The sequence below is a fragment of the Benincasa hispida genome, chromosome 5, assembly GCF_009727055.1.
Source record: "Benincasa hispida cultivar B227 chromosome 5, ASM972705v1, whole genome shotgun sequence".
Lineage (NCBI taxonomy): Eukaryota > Viridiplantae > Streptophyta > Magnoliopsida > Cucurbitales > Cucurbitaceae > Benincasa > Benincasa hispida.
Window position 1 is genome coordinate 20,044,310 of NC_052353.1, and position 19,724 is coordinate 20,064,033.

The following is a 19,724-nucleotide window of genomic DNA, read 5'->3' on the forward strand; positions in this document are numbered from 1 at the left end:
AATCTATTCCTTCCTCTTGACAATAACCTTGAGCTACAAGTCTTGCTTTGTTTCTAATGATATTTCATTTTCATCCATTTTATTTCTAAAGGCTCATTTTAGTTCCAATTATAAAAGCATGAAGAGGGCCTAGGGTACTCCCAAATTTTATTCCTTCAAATTGATTTAATCTTCTTGCATAGCTAAAATCCAAAATTCATCATTTTCGACATCTTTAAAAACTTTTTTGGTTCAATTTGAGAAACAAAAGCAAGATTATTAAACATATTAGAGGAGGAATAAGTTTTCACACCTTGTTCGGGATCATCAAGAATTAATTCTTTGGGATGGGAAGGAGCATACCTCCACTCTTTAGGCATGGATGAAGAACCAACTTCGTTCTTTTCGATTAAGCTCACCTCTTGCTTACTTGAAACAATTTCCTTGCCTTTGTCACTAACAATAAATCTCCCAAAATTTCCTTCAAAACATCACTATAAAATTGGCTCATTAGAAATAACATTGCAAGATTCATCAAATACTACATGCATAGATTCCTCAATTACTAAAGTTCTTTTATGAAAACTCTATAAGCTTTACTAGTAGAGGAATAGCCAAGGAAAATGCCCAACATCCGTCTTAGAATCAAAATTTTCAAGTTTTTCTTTGTTATTCAAAATAAAATATTTGCAACCAAAAACTTTGAAATACCCAATATTTGGAATTTTGTTATGCCAAGTTCATAAGGAGTTTTATCCAAAGAAGGTCTAATTAAAACTATATTTAAAATATAACAAGCAGTGTTAACGGCTTCCGCCAAAAGTATGTAGGTAAACCATACTCATGCAACATTGATCTAGCAAATTCTTGCAAAGTATGATTTTTTCCTTTCAACTACACCGTTTTGTTGAGAGTTTCTTGGAGTGGATAAATTATGAGAAAAACCATTTTCTTCACAAAAAGTTTCAAAAACATTGCTATCAAATTCTCCTCCATGATCACTCCTAATTTAGAGAATCAAAAAACTTTTTTCATTTTGAACTCTTTTTACAAAACTAGAAAAGCTTTTCAAAGCATCATCCTTATGTTTTAGCATCAAAACCCAAGTAAATCTTGAAAAATCATCAACTATCACAAAAGCATAATAATTTCCTCCAAAACTAACAATTCTAGAAGGGCCAAATAAGTCCATGTGTAATAGTTGAAGGGGTCTAGTTGTAGAGATTACATTTTTAGATTTGAAAGAGGACTTAGTTTGCTTACCCATTTGACAAGCACCACAAACTTTGTCTTTTCAAATTTTAAATTTGGGAAGAATTCTAACCAAAGAATTCTTGAAAATATTTGAAATTAAGTGCATGCTAGCATGTCCTAGTCTTCTATGCCATAACCAAGAATCATTATGCAAAACCGCTAAACATTTAACATTAATAAGACAATCATTTCAAATCAATAGTATAAACATTTTCATCTCTATTTCCAACAAATATAACTTTTCTATAACTAGCATTTTCAATGATGCATGTCTTTTTATCAAACACAACTCTAAAGCCTTTATCACACAATTGATTAATACTAAGTAAATCATGCTTCAAACCATCAACCAAAAGTACATTTTCAATTAAAATAGAAGATTCATTACCTATACTACCTTTACTAATTATTTTACCTTTCTTGTTGTCACCAAAGGTTACAAGACCTCCATCCTTTTTGGAGAGAGAGACAAACTTGGATGGGTCTCCATCATGTGCCTCGAGCAACCACTATCCAAGTACCACTTGTTTTTCTTAGAGGGCTTACAAACAAACCTACAAACACAAATGTTCAAGTTTGATTCTTTGGTACCCACACTTATTTGGGTCCTAGATGGTTAGCATTGACAAACTTTGGGAATTCATTTCATTTTTGCATAGACATTTAAGCATTGGATTTGGACAAGTAACAAGAATAAGTCGTATGTCCAAACTTACCACATGAGAAACAAACAACATTATGCAAAGATTTATCTCTTACAACAAATTTATGCACTCTACTTTTCTTGGAGAAATTATTCCTTCGAGCATTTTGAAAACTTTGCCCTTGAGAAAAATTTCTTCTTGGAGAAGTAGTATGAGCATATTTCAATTTTAAACACTTAGGTCTAATATGGCCTTCAAACACCACAATAATGACATATAGGCACAAAGTTAGATTTAACATGCTTAGACACAACCTTAGGCATATTATGAGATGCTTTAACAAAGATAGTTTTAGAACTTGAAGGAATAGAATATTCATCAATATAGCCTAAAAACCTCTTTTATCACCAAAAGGCTTGCTTACTTCAATTATTTTGTCTAATCTTTGAGCACCTATTCTCAACTTTTATTTAAATTCTTTAGCCTTATCAAGTCTTGCAAAGCACTAAATTCCTTTTCTTTGAGTAATTTAATCAAATTATCTTTATCACAAACTATCATGCTCAAGAAATTTAACTGTTAAGTAAGGCATTTTTCTCATCACAATCAAAAGCATGCTTGTCACAAGAGATATCCATTTCATCAATATGCATAGCATCATGCTCATTCTCTTTTAAGCAAGCAATTTCTTCAAGTAAAGACTTATTTTTACTAGATAAAAAATTGTATTTCTTTTTAAACACAACATACTTAGAACTAAGTTTTTCTAAATCATTTTGCATATTTTCAAAAGCTTCGAACAATTCATTATAAGAAAAAAGAACTTAATTTATGTAAAGTGTTTACTTGAACAAAATTATTGTCTAAATTTTCTTATAAATAAAGTGTTTATTTCTAAGAATGGTGTCAATATTTATTCAAGTGAACTAGAAAATAATTTATATATGCTAAGGTCGTTAGCTACTAAAGCCCTTCATAACACTGAGATGTTTAAAACTGCGGTAACTCAACATAAACGACTTAAAATTTCTCCTAAAGAAAAGGCCCAACTTTGCACCTAAGACTAGGACACATCAATCTCAATATGATTGAGAGGTTGGTGAAGAATGCACTTCTAAGTGAGTTAGAAGAAAATACTTTACCTGTGTGTGAGTCATGTCTTGAAAGCAAAATGACTAAAAGACCCTTCACTAGAAAAGGTGATAAGGCCAAAGAACCTTCGGAGCTGGTACATCCAGACCTCAGTGGTCCGATGAATGTAAAAGCTAAGGGAGGATATGAATATTTCATCACTTTTACTAATGATTATTCAAGATATGGGTACATTTATTTAATGCAACATAAGTCCCATTCTTTTGAAAAGTTCAAAGAATTCAAAGTTGAAGTTGAAAATGCATTAAGTAAAATAATAAAAACATTTCGATCTGATCGAGGTGGAGAGTTTATGGATCTAAGATTCCAAAACTATTTGATAAAACATGGAATAGTAGCCCAACTCTCAGCATCAAGTACACCTCAGCAGAATGGTGTATCAAAAAGGAAAAATCGAACCTTGTTAGACATGATTTAGTCTATGATGAGTTACGCTTACTTACTTGACTCGTTTTGGGGTTATGCAATAGAGACTGCAACATATATTTTGAACTGCATTCCATCCAAGAGTGTTACTAGAACACCTTTAGAGTTATGGAATGGTCGTAAAGCTAGTTTACATTATTTCAAAATCTACGGTTGTCCAGCACATGTGTTTGAGGCTAATCTTAAGAAATTGGAATCTCGTTCAAAATTGTGCCTATTTGTACGATACCCCAAAGGAATGACAGGTGATTACTTCTTTAACCCAAAAGAAAATAAAGTGTTTGTATCGACGAACGCTACTTTTCTTGAAGAAGACCACATAAGGGAGTACAAGCCCCGCAGTAAAATTGTGTTGAACGAACTTTCCAAAGAAACTACTAAATCTTTAACAAGAGTTGTTGAAGAACCTAACACATCAATGAGAGTTGTTGAAGTTGGATCATCTAGTTGGTCAAATCCATCTTAAGTGTTGACGGAACCTCGACGTAGTGGGAGGGTTGCGAACCCACCTGTCCATTACATGGGTTTAACTGAATCCTAAATATGATAGCTGACAGAGATGTTGAGGATCCATTGCCTTCTTGTAAGACAATGGAGGATATTAACAAAGATGAGTGGATCAAAGCTATGGATCTCAAAATGGATTCAATGTACTTCAATTCAGTATGAGATCTTGTAGATCAACCTGATGGAAAAAAACCTATAGGTTGCAAATGGATCTCCAAGAGAAAACAAGGTGTTGACGGGAAGGTGCTAACCTTCAAGGCTAGACTGATGGCAAAGGGTTATACCCAGGTTGAAGGAGTTGACTATGAGGAGACTTTCTTACCTGTTGCCATGTTGAAGTCTATCTGAATTCTCCTGTCCATTGCCTCGTATTATGACTATGAGATTTGGTAGATGGATGTCAAGATTGCCTTTCTAAATGATAATCTTGAGAAGACCATCTATATGGAGCAGTTCGAGGGATTCATAACCCAAGGTCAAGAGTAAAAGGTTTGTAGGCTTAATTGGTCCATTTATAAACTAAAACAAGCTTATCGATCTTAGAACATAAGGTTTGATACTACAATCAAATCTTATGGCTTTGATCAAAATGTTGATGAACCTTGTGCAAGAGGACCATCAACAATTTAGTAGCTTTTTTAGTATTATATTAGATAATATCCTACTCATTGGGAATGATGTAGGTCTACTGACTCAAGTTAAGAATTGGCTAGCGACCCATTTCCAAATGAAAGATTTGGGAGAGGCTCAGTTTGCTCTAGGAATTCAGATCTTTAGAGATCGAAAGAACAAAACGTTAGCTATGTCTCAGGCATCATACATTGGAAAAATGCTTGTCAAGTATTCGATGCAAAACTCAAAGAGATGCTTACTGCCTTTTAGGCATTTAGTGATATTGTCCAAAGGAATAGTGTCCTAAGACACCTCAAGAGGTTGGGGAGATGAGATAGATCCCCTATGCATCGGCTGTTGGCAGTCTGATGTATGCGATGTTATGTACTAGACCTTACATTTGTTATATGGCAGGGATAGTCAATAGATATTAGTCTAATCCACGATTTGATCATTGGACCACCGTTAAGAATATCCTTAAGTATCTACAGAGAATGAGGGACTACATGCTCGTGTATGGTTCTAAGAATCTAATCCTTACTGGATACATGGATTTTAATTTTCAGATTGATAAGGATTCTAGGAAATCCACATCAGGATCAATATTCACTTTTAATGGAGGGGCAATAGTCTGGAGAAGCACCAAGCAAAGGTGCATTGCTAACTCAACTATGGAGGCTGAGTATGTAGCGATTTGTGAAGCTGCTAAGAAAGCTGTTTAACACAGGAAATTCTTGAAGAACCTGGAAGTTGTTCCAGACATGTCAAAGCCCATTACACTTTATTGTGAAAATAGTGGTGCTGTGGCTAATTCTCGAGGCCTAGGAGTCATAAGCGCGACAAACACATCGAGCAAAAGTATCATTTCATCCGAGAGATTGTACATCGAGAAGACCTGATCGTCACACAGATCGCTTCGTAGCATATTATTGTTGATACCTTTACAAAGTCTCTCATGACTAAGGTGTTTGAGGGTCACCTGCAAAGTATGAGTGTATGAGACAGGCTACGTCTTGATTAGGGCAAGTGAGAGATTCGTACTGGCATGTTATGCCATAGTTTATTGTTTTGTGTACTTTATATATTGTCTATATTTTACACCTCACTAGCCTTAGGACAGGTGAGAGATTGTTGGGGTTGATGCTCTGAATCTTGTAGGGTTCTATAGTTTGTATTTGTAATGTACAAAATATTTTATTTATGTAATAAAATATTTGATGTTTTATTTCAAAATTAGTTGCATTAACCACAAACCAATAACCTAACATCCAGGGTTATCTTGTAGCTTAAACATGTGTGTAGAGACATACGGGTGGATCATGTTTTAAGTGACAACCTAAATGGTCTGTAGTGGATGGATAAGGCTGAATACCTTATCCTGGTGGCACTATTAATATTACTCGCTTTATAGGAGTTACAATTATTGTAAAGTGCCATAAATGATCTGATCCTGATCATTCATGTGGAGACATGTGAGTAGGGATACTTTATACAAAAGAGTTTGTATAAGATCGGACCACAAAATGTTTAGTCTCATTATATAACGTCGTTCATAATAGGATTTACATTTCACCAGGATGACCATAGGTAACGTGACCTGAATCCCAATTGAGTTGTGAACTCCTGCCTATGAGGGCAATCCTTTAATTTGTATGAGTGAGAATGGATAGATTGTCGACTCATTAAGCATATCCTTTTGAGGATTCGTCTGATTGAGGAGCTGGGAACACAGCTACACAAGAAGAAATTCACTTATTCTCCAATGTCGGGGCAAGTAGATAAATTGCTCTCTTAAGGACTGAATTCAGGGGCTTGAACAATGTGGCACCATACCCTCTCCTGGTCCGACAGGGATTTAGTCATGGTTGGACTATAATTTATTGTTTATTAAAGGGATCAGTGGTACTAGTTAGACGTAACTATAAGGGTAAAATAGTAATTTTGGCCCAGCTATACTTATGAGCAATTTGTGAAGGGTCATCGGACTGTTGATTGGTTATATCGAATGGACATAGAAATATATATGTAGTGTAAAGAGTACAGTTGTCGGTCATTAATGGAGTGTCCGATAGTTAACAGATGGTGAATAATTTAATTAAAGAGTTTAATTAATTATTCACGTACCGTTTGAGCTTCAAGCTACAGGTCCATGAGGTCCCCTCGGTAGTTCAACGAGATTTAATGAGAATCAGTTTTTGGATTAATTTGAATTGTTCAATTAATTTAGGAAATTAATTATATATGATATAATTGTTATAATGTATTTTATATATTATTTGAGAGGAAATAAATATTTGAATATGATTCAAATATCAATTATGTGAATTGGATTCATATTATTAAATTTAATATAAATGTGATTTATATTAAATTTCATTAGTAGGAGAAAATAAACTATAGATTATATTGTATATGATACAATATTAAAACTATAAGTTATATGTTATATTTGATATAACATATAGTTTAATATATATTATATGATAAAGTGGTTATCATATTAATATATATTAAATTATTTATTTAATTAAATATATTAATTAATATTAATTAATTATTTTAAATAAATTAACTTCCTCCCATTTTTTCTCTTCACTTTCACGTAAGTGGAGAAATAGGATTCCTTTTCTTCCTCTGCAAAAAAACAGAGATGGGTGTGAGAAAGATACAGAACAGTTCTGTATTTTTGAAAAAAAAAATTATGATCTCACTTCCTCTATTTTTCATCTCCCTTCCCTCATCAGAATCACCAGAGCCCACACTTCTTGGGTTCTTTACCTGAAAATACTGAGGTGTCCAATTGGTGGTGTCTCAATTGGCCATTTGGTTGTCGTTTGTGAATTTCATAGAGAAATGGTTTTTCGGGAAGTTTTGAGTTCTTCAAGGGTAAGTCCTTCTGGATTTTTTCTTCTTCTCTTTTCTTAAGCATGCCATAATTTCTCTGTAAATGCCTAATTGTTTTTCTTTTTTGTAAAAATCTTGTTATGTAAAAAATTGGGATTTGGGAGATCCGTTTCCACTTAAGAGTCTTTTCACTATGGATCCTTCACTTAAGAACTTAAACTCTCAAAAACTTCAAATGTATGCGAATGTTGTAATGAATAAATGGTTTACTCAATTCAAAATCTTAAGAATTAAATGGTGTAAAGAACAACTACAACCACTTTTGTATTATGCTAAAGTAAAGACTGATGATTTTCATCAATAGAATCGAATCGTGGAGGAATATAAGAAATTAAAAGGGTGAATAAAATTTACAAACTAGAAAACGTAGCTATAATGTCAACAGAAAGAACACAACAACGATTAGCACAATTCGAACATAACCGCAGGGGAGAACGATTATCACAAACCAGAAAATGTCGAATGGATGACAAACTGATGGTGAACGGATGATGAATGGACGGAATAATGCTTGAAGGTCAAACAGACGAAAAAGGCTTGAAGGTTGAACGGACGGATGGAGCTTGCAGGTTGAATAGACGGAAATGCTTGAAGGCCGAACAGATGGACGAAGCTTGAAGGTCGAACAGACGGACGAAGCTTGAAGGTCGACTGAAATATCGCAGCGGCCACGCACAAGAGCTTGAAGGTCAATCGACTAAATCTAGGGCATTTAACTCTTTTACTTCTTTAAAATAATAAGTCAATTATTTTTTATACTTTATTTGACACGAAAAACGTGTCAAGTAAGAGCTTATTATACTTGACATGAAAAACGTGTCAAGTAATGGTTCACGTGAAAACATCCGAAATATTTCGTCAATCTTCATTTTTTTAATCCTTTTACTTGACATTTTTTTTTAAATTGTCAAGTAATGTAAATTTTGTAGTAGTGAAAATAAACAAGCTGTCAAATTCTTGCTACGAGAGCTTTGCTCTCACTCTCACTCTCACTCTCTGCTGTCTCGATCTCTCATTCTTTACTCTTAGCTCACACTAAAAAAATAATCGCTATCAACGTCTCTGGTCTTAATAGTGTATGTCTCTCTCTCTCTAGTCTTAGTTTTCCTCTTAAATGATCCTCTTTCTCTTATTATCTCACTCTTAGTATCTTGCTCCCGTTCTCTATTCTTAGTTCATTTAGTCATTAGTCATCTTCTTCCTTTTACTCTCTCGTTTCCCTCTCTGTAAAACATCTTTCACTTCACGTGTATCATACACCCAAACTCACCAAATGATTTTAAACCCTAAATCGAAAATCGCAACCATCAATTCCATGCGAATCTAAAAACCCCAAATCACTCTGAAATTGAAAATAATAAAAGAAATAGATGATTAATATTACGATGAAATCGAACAGTGATTTTGGCAAAAATACGATAAATTTAATTGGATGAATAATCTTCAAAGGAATTCATACCGATTTAGTTCGATTCGAGTCTGTACTAATCTAATAAATTTGAACCGAACCAAACCAAATCCCAAACTCAAACCAGGCCGGTTTGGGTTCTACACTCCTAGCCCTACATTTCTCCCACGATTTTTAGGTCTTCGTTTCCAGTTTTCCCTTCGAGTTCCACCAGCACTGCGACAGCGCCATTCTTCCATTCTCCCTCGCCTCACCGTCCGCTACTTTGTCCCCTCGCCGTCGATCTCCCTCACGGCGGTTCTCTCATTACAGTCCATCGATTTCCAGTCGCAGTGAGTCCAAACTCCAAAGGTAACTCTTCACTCTTCCATCTCTCTCGTCCACCTCACCGTCTTCTCTGTTTTTTTTTTTTTTTTTTTGGTTTTCTTAAATCTCAGATCTCCATATCAGAACTCTCTCAGAGCCTTTCAACCATGGCTTCCCATTCCCCTAACCTCGAATGTCGGATGTACGAAGCAAAGTACCCCGAGGTCGACATGGCCGTCATGATCCAGGTCAAGAACATCGCCGACATGGGTGCCTACGTCTCCCTTCTTGAGTACAACAATATCGAGGGTATGATTCTTTTCTCCGAGCTCTCTCGCCGTCGAATTCGTAGTGTCAGCAGCTTAATTAAGGTCGGTCGAATCGAGCCCGTCATGGTCCTCAGGGTCGATAAGGAGAAGGGTTATATTGATTTGAGTAAGAGAAGGGTGTCCGAGGAGGATATTCAGGCCTGTGAGGAGAGGTATAACAAGAGCAAGCTTGTTCACTCTATAATGCGCCATGTCGCTGAGACTATGAACATTGATTTGGAGGTATCTTTTTTTTCTTTTAATCTTTTTCTTTCGCTTTGTGCGGCTTCTTTGAGAACTATCTTGGACGTTTTAGGCGTTTTTTTAGGAGCTGTAGTTTCTTGGTTGGTGTTTGAAGTTGTTTTCGTGTATTCTTTTGGTCTAAGTTATCGGGTATTATATGTATAACCTTGAATTGGCCTAGTGATTATTGGGATAGGGAAAGAGGTGAAGCACTTTTAGGGTGTAGTTCAAACGTATGCTGGCCCACCTTTGGGTTTAAAATTCGATGAGTCTCTTTATAACAACCAAATATTGGTGGTTCATGTTATTGATCAGTTGGTTGTGTGTAAGTTAGGTAGAAAAAAGTTCCTAAATGTTCATAGGAGTTTTTCCATTTTCTTTGTTGCAAATTGGTATACTTAGTTGGATTCAGTTCCCTTGGATTGGCAATATTGAGAATGTTTGGATGAAAGGGGCGCTGGTATTAACAATTGGTGATGGGGTTAAAGCTACCCAAGGTTGTGTTACTTAACATTATTGTAATGACCTCAATCACTTGGATACGTTGGATGGTTGAGGGGTGGGTGGTGTACATATTCCTTGTCCAATGGGCCATACCATCATCATTACGACACAAGCACCATTTTGTTGGATTTAAAGCCGGACACTTATGTCTAGTTTCCTTGATATAAACTAGGTTTTGTTACTTCCTGCAAAAAGAGGGGGTTTGTTGTAGGCTATTTATTAAGCTACCATTGATAACCTCTCTTTGATCCATGTCCTACCATTCATTGTTCTCTTCTACACTTGATCTTAGCCAAAAGGCCGAGACATCATTCTCTTCTAATGAACATGCAAGTGCCCTTCATTGAACAACATTCACCCTCTTTGAAAAGTCAGCTCTGGACGTCAAATGTAAACATTTGCTTTCCTCTTTTAGCCTTAGACCACGTTTTGAAATGTGTTAAGTGGTCTCAAGGCTTTTTTGATTTCTTTTATTTTCTTTTTTTGTTTTTTTTTTTTTTAAATGGGAGGCATAAGTTCTGAAATGTAATGTAATCATGAATGTAAAAAGAAAAAAAAATGATAAAAATCATGAAATCATAAGCAAGTACTAGTAAACGGGTCAACAATCACTTTCTTGAATTGTTAGGGCATTTCTCATTATCATTAGAATTAATAGAATGTACCTTTTCTTTAATTTTTGCTTTCATTATTTTTTTAAGCCTTGCTGGTAGCCTGGTACTGGTAAATATAGTAAACAGCCTAATGACCATAACCCTTGTTGTATTACTCTCACAATCATATTTGGAGTTTTATATTTAAAGAAAAGTCACTAAGTTATTATAATTCTTCGAGGCACATGGCACAAAATTTTTTGTTGAGTGCATTCTCATGTGGGTCGCCTCCTATGGATAAAGAAAGTGCAAGTCTTGATATATATATTTTTTAATTTTTTAATTAATTTATTTATTTTTATAGCAATACAACATTGCCACTAGCAAAAGTGCATTGAACTATTCCTTCAAGTCACAACCCCTCCCTTCTGTAACTATTCTGTAGGTTTTATCTTGTATAGCTGGGGTGCCTTCTTATAGGTGGGCTCTTGTTTTGTGGACTGGTTTTGTTCTTTCATTTTTCATCTCAATGAAAGTTGTCGTTATAAAAAAAGATTGAAGCCTTGATATTCTGTTGTATTTATGTGAAAGGGAGCAAGGTTATAAAAAATACTAAATTATAATTCTAAGGTGGTATTGTTCTTCTTATAGGACTTGTATATCCATGTTGGCTGGCCTTTGTACCGGAAATATGGTCATGCTTTTGAGGTATGTTTTCTGTTTTGCTTCCTAAAAGAATAATTATCTTCTGGAAAAATTTAGGGACTTGAACCATCTTTTGTGCAGGCATTCAAGATCATTGTAACTGACCCTGACTCAGTGTTGAATTCTCTCACACGTGAAGTCAAGGAAGCTGGTCCTGATGGACAGGAGGTAGCCTTGGTCAATGCAAATTGCGGTGTTATTCTCTCAAATTTGGATTAAAATCTGATTATATATTGTATTTTAGGTAACTAAGATAGTTCCTGCAATGTCTGAGGATGTAAAAGATGCACTAATAAAGAATATTAGAAGAAGAATGACTCCCCAACCCTTGAAGGTCCGAGCTGATATTGAGATGAAGTGTTTCCAATTTGATGGCGTTCTTCACATTAAGGTGCTTGTTTGACTCCTTTAACCTTTTTGGCCTTTTACTTGTTTTTCTTGTTGAAGTTATTTCATAAAAATTGTAAACACTGACCTATCTGACTTTCTAGGAAGCAATGCGTAAAGCTGAAGCTGCTGGAAATGATGATTGCCCTGTCAAAATTAAATTGGTTGCTCCTCCACTCTACGTCCTTACTACCCAGACACTTGACAAGGTTAGTATGCAGTCCTACTGATGTGGTGGATTGTCATAAATGGATATTTTGTGATAAAATCTTTTCTCTGATGATGGGACAAGACTCCATGTTGGGTCCGAGTGGGCCTCATGGGTTCATTTAAAAAAATAAATGGATATTTTACAATTTGAGATTACAAAAAACTTTTCAACTATCAATCACCTGAACCTGGATTTTCTTAAAAATCTAGTAACTTAAAAGCTTCTCAGGAATTAATGGAGGTGGGTTATGAGCACAATGCATAGAGTCAACCTCCAACATCTTGGTCATATGGAAACATAAGTAGGAGACAATCTAAATAGACGTGTTTAGTGAATTCTAATTTCTTGCATCTCCATTCATCCTCAATTTTGGTATGGTGGTTACCTTTGTAGCATTTAATTTATTACATCTCTAATCGAAAGGGTTTCTTCCTTTCATCTTATGGGATGAGAGAGAAACTTCCAACGAGAAAAAAAGAAATTAAAGTAGGGGAGGCTTGATTGGTCTTGAACCTGTAAGATTGAAAGCACTTTTAGATGTGAACTCTATATATATGGAATGATGATGAACAACACATCTAGCCACTTGACACCTATTATTCCGTGAGTACTGTGGAGAGCAGCAAATGTCCACGGACCACCTTATTGATACTAAGTAGAATCTCCTCAGAACCTCATGGGAACTACGAAGAGTGTGCTAAATCAATAGCAGGAGATAGAAATGTTGATAGTTAAAAAGTAGCATACTTCAGCTCCAAATAAGAACTTGCAGATCCAGTGGTGTAATCTACCCCATCCCAGTAGACTGCTACTGAAGTGAAGTTTTAAGATTACTGGTTTTATGTTTTTCAAATGACATCTTTGTTGCTGAGCTCGGTAGCGTGGGCTTGTTACCTCTAGCAGAGGGGCACACTAAAATTCAAATGACATCTTTGTTTTGAGTTTTCCATTTGTTATTTCGTGTGGAATAGGAGCAAGGAATCACTGTTCTCGAAAAAGCAATCACTGCTTGCACTGAGGCAATCGAGCATCACAAGGGAAAGCTTGTGGTGAAGGAGGCACCCAGAGCGGTGAGTCTTGTCATTTATACACATTTTATCATCAACAGTTACATCCTTTGTGTCAGCTCACATCCTTTGTTCTCCAATCACTACTCTAGGTGAGTGAAAGAGATGACAAATTGCTTGCTGAGCACATGGCGAAGCTACGACAAGACAATGAAGAAATCAGTGGAGATGAGGATAGCGAGGAAGAGGAAGACACAGGGATGGGAGAAGTCGATGTTGAGAATGCAGGTTCTGGGATCACTGAGTAATGATTGTTGTAGGAATTTTGTAGGAATACAGATGAAGGTTTTCACTTTACCAAGAGACTGACACATACTTGAGTCATTACAATTGGAAAAATTGGAAGTCCGTGTGTATTGAGCTCTTATTCTTTCTCTTGATATCTGATGATTAAGCTTACGTGGTGGATCTCTTTTCGAGTACGTTTGGCATAACCAAATTCACTTTTGCCATTGTCCAAAATCACTTTCTTCTAAATTGATGATGTGTCTAGGAAATAAAATTGATTAAAAAAAAAAACTAAAATCATTCTCAATTGATGATGTTTTTCTTATGGTGGACTGGAAATCACCTCTAAAACTGCCCTCATTGTATCGAGGTGTAAAAATGCCAAAATTGCCCCTGTAGTTAACAAGAAACTTCCAGCCCTACAAATCATTCCTTTCCTCGACTGGTTCCTCTTCTTCTCAGCTCGGGTTCGTCATTCTCATGATCATTTTGTTGGTTTCACAGTTAATTGTTAGCTTCGTTCGTGTTTGAGTTTTGGACTTGCGGTGTACTCATTTATTGTGATCTGTCTGGGTTCTGAAATTTTGAACTAGGTTTTCAATTTGTTCATGTAATCTTGACTCGTGGTTTCGATGCATTTTGTTTTCAACTAGGTTTTCAATCTGTTCTGTAATTTATTCATTGATTTAAGTTGTCAGTGGTTTGTCTATTCTTTTGGTGTGGTGGTGAGTTGATGTTTGTTTTGCTGCCTTGAGTAAATACTGTTTAGTACAATGGTAACTGTAGATTCCAAAAAGGAACTACTTTTTAGTTCAATGGACGGTGGGTTTCTGAGTGCTAAAGTGAACATGACTGTTCGTATGGGCCTTCACCTAAATTTCTAGCCTCCTTTTTTTCCAGCTTATTTCTTTGTGAGGGTGTTCTATGGGAGTTGGTTCCTTTTTAGTGAAATATCATTTTAAGAAAAAGATGTGGGTTTGTCCACATTTGGTAATTTTACATTGACAAAGAGTTGAATTCGTTAAATTCTAAAAATGAAGATAAGTTTTCAAAAACTATTCTTTTTATTTTTCGAAACTTGACTTGGTTTTTCAAAACATTGGTAAAAAGTAGATAGCAAAGTAAGAAATTTTAGAGTAGGAGTATCTATAGGTTCAGTTTTCACAAACTAAAACCAAGGATCAAATGGTTATCAAATGAGTCATTGGATTTCACTTGTGTTCCAATCATTCCAATTGCTCTCTGTTACAATCTATGAATGTATTTCGCTTCTATTGACATTCTTATTCCTATGCTATTCATTCAACTAATTAGCTAGTCAAAAACAATTTTCCTAACGTTTATTCTTTGATTTTATTGTGGGAGTCAACCAAGAAATAAGGAGGAAATATTTAACTACAGGCCTTTATCTTTAAGGTGTATGTTGAGTATAAAAAAAGGTGGTAGATGCGACGTATGCATTGGGAAGATAAGGGAAGATTTTTGTTGCACCAATGACACTTCATGATTTTGTAAGAACTTTTTTTTTACAACAGAGGACAAATTTAATCCTTATGATGATAGAAGTTTAACTCCTTTCAAATAAGTGATGAAATAAGCGAGTCAAGTGTTATTTAAGAAAGTGAACCATTTTTTTATCAGAAAAAGATATAGGGAATTAGGCCTATTACATAACTAATATTTCACAAATGTCCTAAAATTTAGTAATATTTTATAACTCGGTTTCAATATTTTGTGACATTGTTAAACCTTTTGATATAGTTTCATTCATCTTTTAATTTCATAACATTTTAAACTTAAGAAAGTATGATTTTTGGATTTATTATGAATTATATAAATTTTTTATTATAAATACGTTAAATTAGATGTAATGTAGATGTCCATTATTTGTATCCTTTGGCCATATGTTATTTATCCGTTACCGCATGTGTTGTCCATATGTTTCAAGATTACACATTATTAGTGTCCATGTAATCTACCTCCTACTTGCCAAATTAGGCATAAATAATGATATTTGGTGGATTTTGGAAGACACACATATATTGGTAATTAATCAAAAAAGATGTGAGAAAGTGGAGAAATTCATATTTTGTTATTTATTTATTTTATTATATTTTATTATTATTTTAATATTATATTTTATTGTTATCCATGTTCATGTTGTGCTCCTCTAGTTCATAACATGTTATCAGCATGAGCTTCTGTTGTTTCTCCCGTTAAAGGTAGGTTCTAAAGGTATTGTTGGTTTTCCCCTCCTTGTTATAATTAATAAATTAAATGTTGTTTTATATATTTGATATATATTAAATTTCTAATATAAATAAAATATTTTGTAATAGTGTTACTATGAAAAATATTATAAAATTAGAATTTGTAGCATTGATATTAGTGGTACTAATTATTTGTCATTAGTGCTTGATGTCAAAATACACCTGGATGTCATAAAAATATGATCATCAGAAAATAATTTTTCTTCCTAAAGCTCGTCGTAAATGGATGGATATGTCTACATTTTAGATATTTTGTTTTGGAGCCTGTTTTCATTGCAACTAGGAGGGACATTGGAAGAGGAATTGTCCCAAGTATTTGGCAGAAAAGAAGAAGACCAAGCAAGGTAAATGTGATTTGCTTGTTTTGTTGTTTTGGAAATATGTTTAGTGGAGAATGATGATGGGATAAACAGTTGGTGAAAAATTGAACAGAAATTAAGTTCCTTTTCAAACCAGGAACTACATAGACATTTTCTAGTAAAATGATTTTATTATGTAAAGTCAAATGGAGATCTCCCACTGCCACAGCCTAGAAGACGTGCCTAATTCCAACCCACGTCGTCATCTCACCAGCATCAAGTTGCCGCCATACAGCATGTACGCTTGCTTGAACAAAACTATTGTATAAATTTTTCTGTAAATAAAGTGTTTATTTCAAAGAATGGTATCAATATTTGTTCAGCTGAACTGTAAAATAATTTATATGTGCTAAGGTCGTTAGCAACTAAATCCCTCCATAACACTGAAATATTTAAAACTACAGTAATTCAACATAAAAGACTTAAAATTTCTCCTAAAGAAAATGCCCAACTTTGGCACCTAAGACTAGGACACATCAATCTCAATAGGATTGAGAGGTTGGTGAAAAATGAATTTCTAAATGAGTTAGAAGAAAATTCTTTACTAGTGTGTGAGTCTTGTCTTAAAGGCAAAATGACTAAAAGGCCTTTTATTGGAAAAGGTCATAGGGCCAAAGAACCTCTAGAGCTGGTATATTTAGACCTCTGAGGTCTGATGATGTAAAAGCTAGAGGGGGGGTTACGAATATTTCATCACCTTTACTGATGATTATTCAAGATATGAGTATGTTTATTTAATGCAACATAAGTCTGAATCTTTTGAAAAGTTTAAAGAATTCAATGCTAATGTTGAAAATGCATTAAATAGAACAATAAAGATTTTTCGATCTGATCGAGATGGAGAGGTTATGGATCTGACATTCCAAAACTATTTGATGGAAGATGGAATTGTATCCCAACTCTCAGCACCTAGTACACCTCAGTAGAATAGTGTATCAAAAAAGAGAAATCGAACCCTATTGGACATGGTTCGATCTATGATGAGTTATGCTTCGTTACCTGACTCGTTTTGGGGTTATGCAGTAAAGACTATCATATATTTTGAACTGTGATCCATCCAAGAGTGTTACCAGAACACCTTTGGAGTTATAAAATGGTCGTAAAGCTAATTTATGTCATTTTAGAATCTGAGGTTGCTCAGCACATGTGCTTGAGGCTAATTCTAAGAAACTGGAATCTTGTTCAAAATTATGCCTATTTGTAGGCTATTCTAAAGGAACGAGAGGTGATTACTTGTTCGACCCGAAAGAAAACAAAGTGTTTGTATCGATAAATGTTACTTTTCTTGAAGAAGACCACATAAGGGAGCACAAGCCCTATTGTAAAATTGTGTTGGATGAATTTTCCAAAGAAACTACTGAACCTGCAACAAGAATTGTTGAAGAACCCAACACCTCAACAAGATTTGTTGAAGCTGGATCATCTAGTAGGTCAAATCCATCTCAAGTGTTGAGGGAACCTCGATGCAGTGGGAGGGTTGCGAAACCACCTATCTGTTACATGGGTTAGCTGAAATCCTTGCTATGATAGCTGACGGAGATGTTGAAAATCCATTGTCTTACAAGAAGGCAATGGAGGATGTTGACAAAGATGAGTGGATCAAAGCTATGAATCTCGAAATAGAATCAATGTACTTCAATTCAGTATGGGATCTTGTAGATCAACCTGATAGGGTAAAACTTATAGGTTGTAAATGGATATATAAGAGAAAACGGGGTGCTGATGGGAAGGTGCAAAGCTTCGAAACTGAACTAGTGGCAAAGGGTTATACCCAGGTTGAGGGAGTCAACTATGAGGAGACTTTCTCACCTGTTGTCATGTTACAATCTATTCGGAGCCTCCTGNGTGGCAAAGGGTTATACCCAGGTTGAGGGAGTCAACTATGAGGAGACTTTCTCACCTGTTGTCATGTTACAATCTATTCGGAGCCTCCTGCCTCTTCCTCATATTATGACTATGAGATTCGACGAATGGACGTTAAGACTGCCTTTTTGAATGACAATCTTGAGGAGACCATTTATATGGAGCAACTCGAGGGATTCATAACTCAAGATCAAGAGCAAAAGGTTTATCGTCTTAATCGGTCAATTTATGGATTGAAGCAAGCTTCTCGATCTTGGAACATTAAGTTTTATATTGCAATAAAATATTATGGCTTTGATCAAAATATTGATGAGCCTTGTGTATACAAGTGGATCATCAACAATTCAGTAGCTTTCCTAGTATTATATGTAGACGATATCCTACTCATTAGGAATGATGTAAGTCTACGGACTGAAGTTAAGAACTGACTAGCAACCCAATTCCAAATGAAATATTTGGGAGAGACTCAATTTGTTCTGGGAATTTAGATCTTTAAAGATAGAAAAAATAAAATGCTAGCTCTGTCTCAAGCATCGTACATTGACAAAATGCTTGTCAAGTATTTGATGCAGAACTCCAAGAGAGGTTTGCTACCTTTCAGGCATGGAGTTATATCGTCTAAGGAACATTGTCTTAAGACACCTCAAGAGGTTGAGGAGGTGAGATGGATTCCCTATGCATCGGCTGTTGGCAGCCTGATATATACGATGTTATGTACGAGACCTGACATCTTCTATGCAGTGGGGATAGTCAGTAGATATCAGTCTAATCCAGAATATGATCACTGGACTGCCATTAAGAACATCCTTAAGTATCTATGGAGAATGAGGGACTACGTGCTCGGTATGGTTTTAAGGATCTAATCCTTATTGGATACACGAACTCTGATTTTTAGACTAATAAGGATTCTACAAAATCCACATAGCATCAATGTTCACTCTTAACGGAGTAGTAGTAGCCTGGAGGAGCATTAAACAAGGATGTATTGCTGACTCCACTATGAAGATCGAGTATGTAGTAGCTTGTGATTCTGCTAAGGAAGCTGTTCGACTTAGGAAATTCTTGGTTGATCTAGAAGTCGTTCCAGACATATCAAAGTCCATCATACTTTATTGTGATAATAATGGTGCATAGTTAATTCCCGAGAGCCTAGGAGTCACAAGCATGATAAACACATCGAGTGGAAGTATCATCTCATCTGAGAGATTATGCATCGAGGGGACATGACCGTCACGCAGATAACTTCAGAGCACAATATTGTTGATCCATTTACAAAGGCCTTCACGGCTAAAGTGTTTAAAGGTCACCTTCAGAGTATGGGTCTATGGGATAGGCCACGTCTAGACTAGGACAAGTGGGAGATTTTGCACTGGGCAATTTGTGCCCTAGTTTATTGCTTTGTGTACATTGTATTATAGTTTAACTTTTACACTGTACACCCCACTAGTTTTAAGTCAAGTGGGAGATTTTTGGGGTTGATGCCTGATAACTTGTAGAAATACAAGTTATTTGTGCCTTTTCTAAATATGCGACAACAGAAAGGAAAAAATTCGCCAATCATGGTGAAATTATATAAGAAAATCAAAATTGTGCTAAGATACTTAAAACACACCCGTTGACCACATTTCATGGTCAAAGTGCGCCTAAGTTTATGTTTTGTTGGAAAACAAGAATCATCGCATGCGCCAATACTTTAAGGCGAGACGCAATCAACACATGCCTCGAGATTTCTGAAATCGTAGAACAGATTTTCTGACGTACTCCCTGATCGTTGACATGATGCAACATTGACGT

At 35.3% G+C, this 19,724-nt stretch overlaps 1 protein-coding gene across 3 annotated transcripts; it reads left to right on the top strand.

Annotated features, from left to right (window-relative positions):
• The first annotated feature begins 9,063 nt into the window (after positions 1-9,063).
• Positions 9,064-13,632, top strand: LOC120078138 (eukaryotic translation initiation factor 2 subunit alpha homolog). 3 transcript variants are annotated; one of them, XM_039032359.1, is made up of 8 exons: positions 9,064-9,218; positions 9,324-9,743; positions 11,492-11,548; positions 11,627-11,713; positions 11,790-11,936; positions 12,037-12,141; positions 13,115-13,213; positions 13,303-13,632. In XM_039032359.1, exons 2-8 carry the CDS (start codon positions 9,360-9,362, stop codon positions 13,456-13,458), a joined length of 1,035 nt encoding a protein of 344 aa, XP_038888287.1. In that variant the 5' UTR covers positions 9,064-9,218; positions 9,324-9,359; the 3' UTR covers positions 13,459-13,632. The 3 variants fall into 3 exon arrangements, with proteins under 3 accessions (XP_038888287.1, XP_038888286.1, XP_038888288.1); XM_039032358.1 differs by having other exon boundaries at positions 9,066-9,237; positions 9,337-9,743; XM_039032360.1 differs by having other exon boundaries at positions 9,066-9,237; positions 9,348-9,743.
• Positions 13,633-19,724: the final 6,092 nt, after the last annotated feature.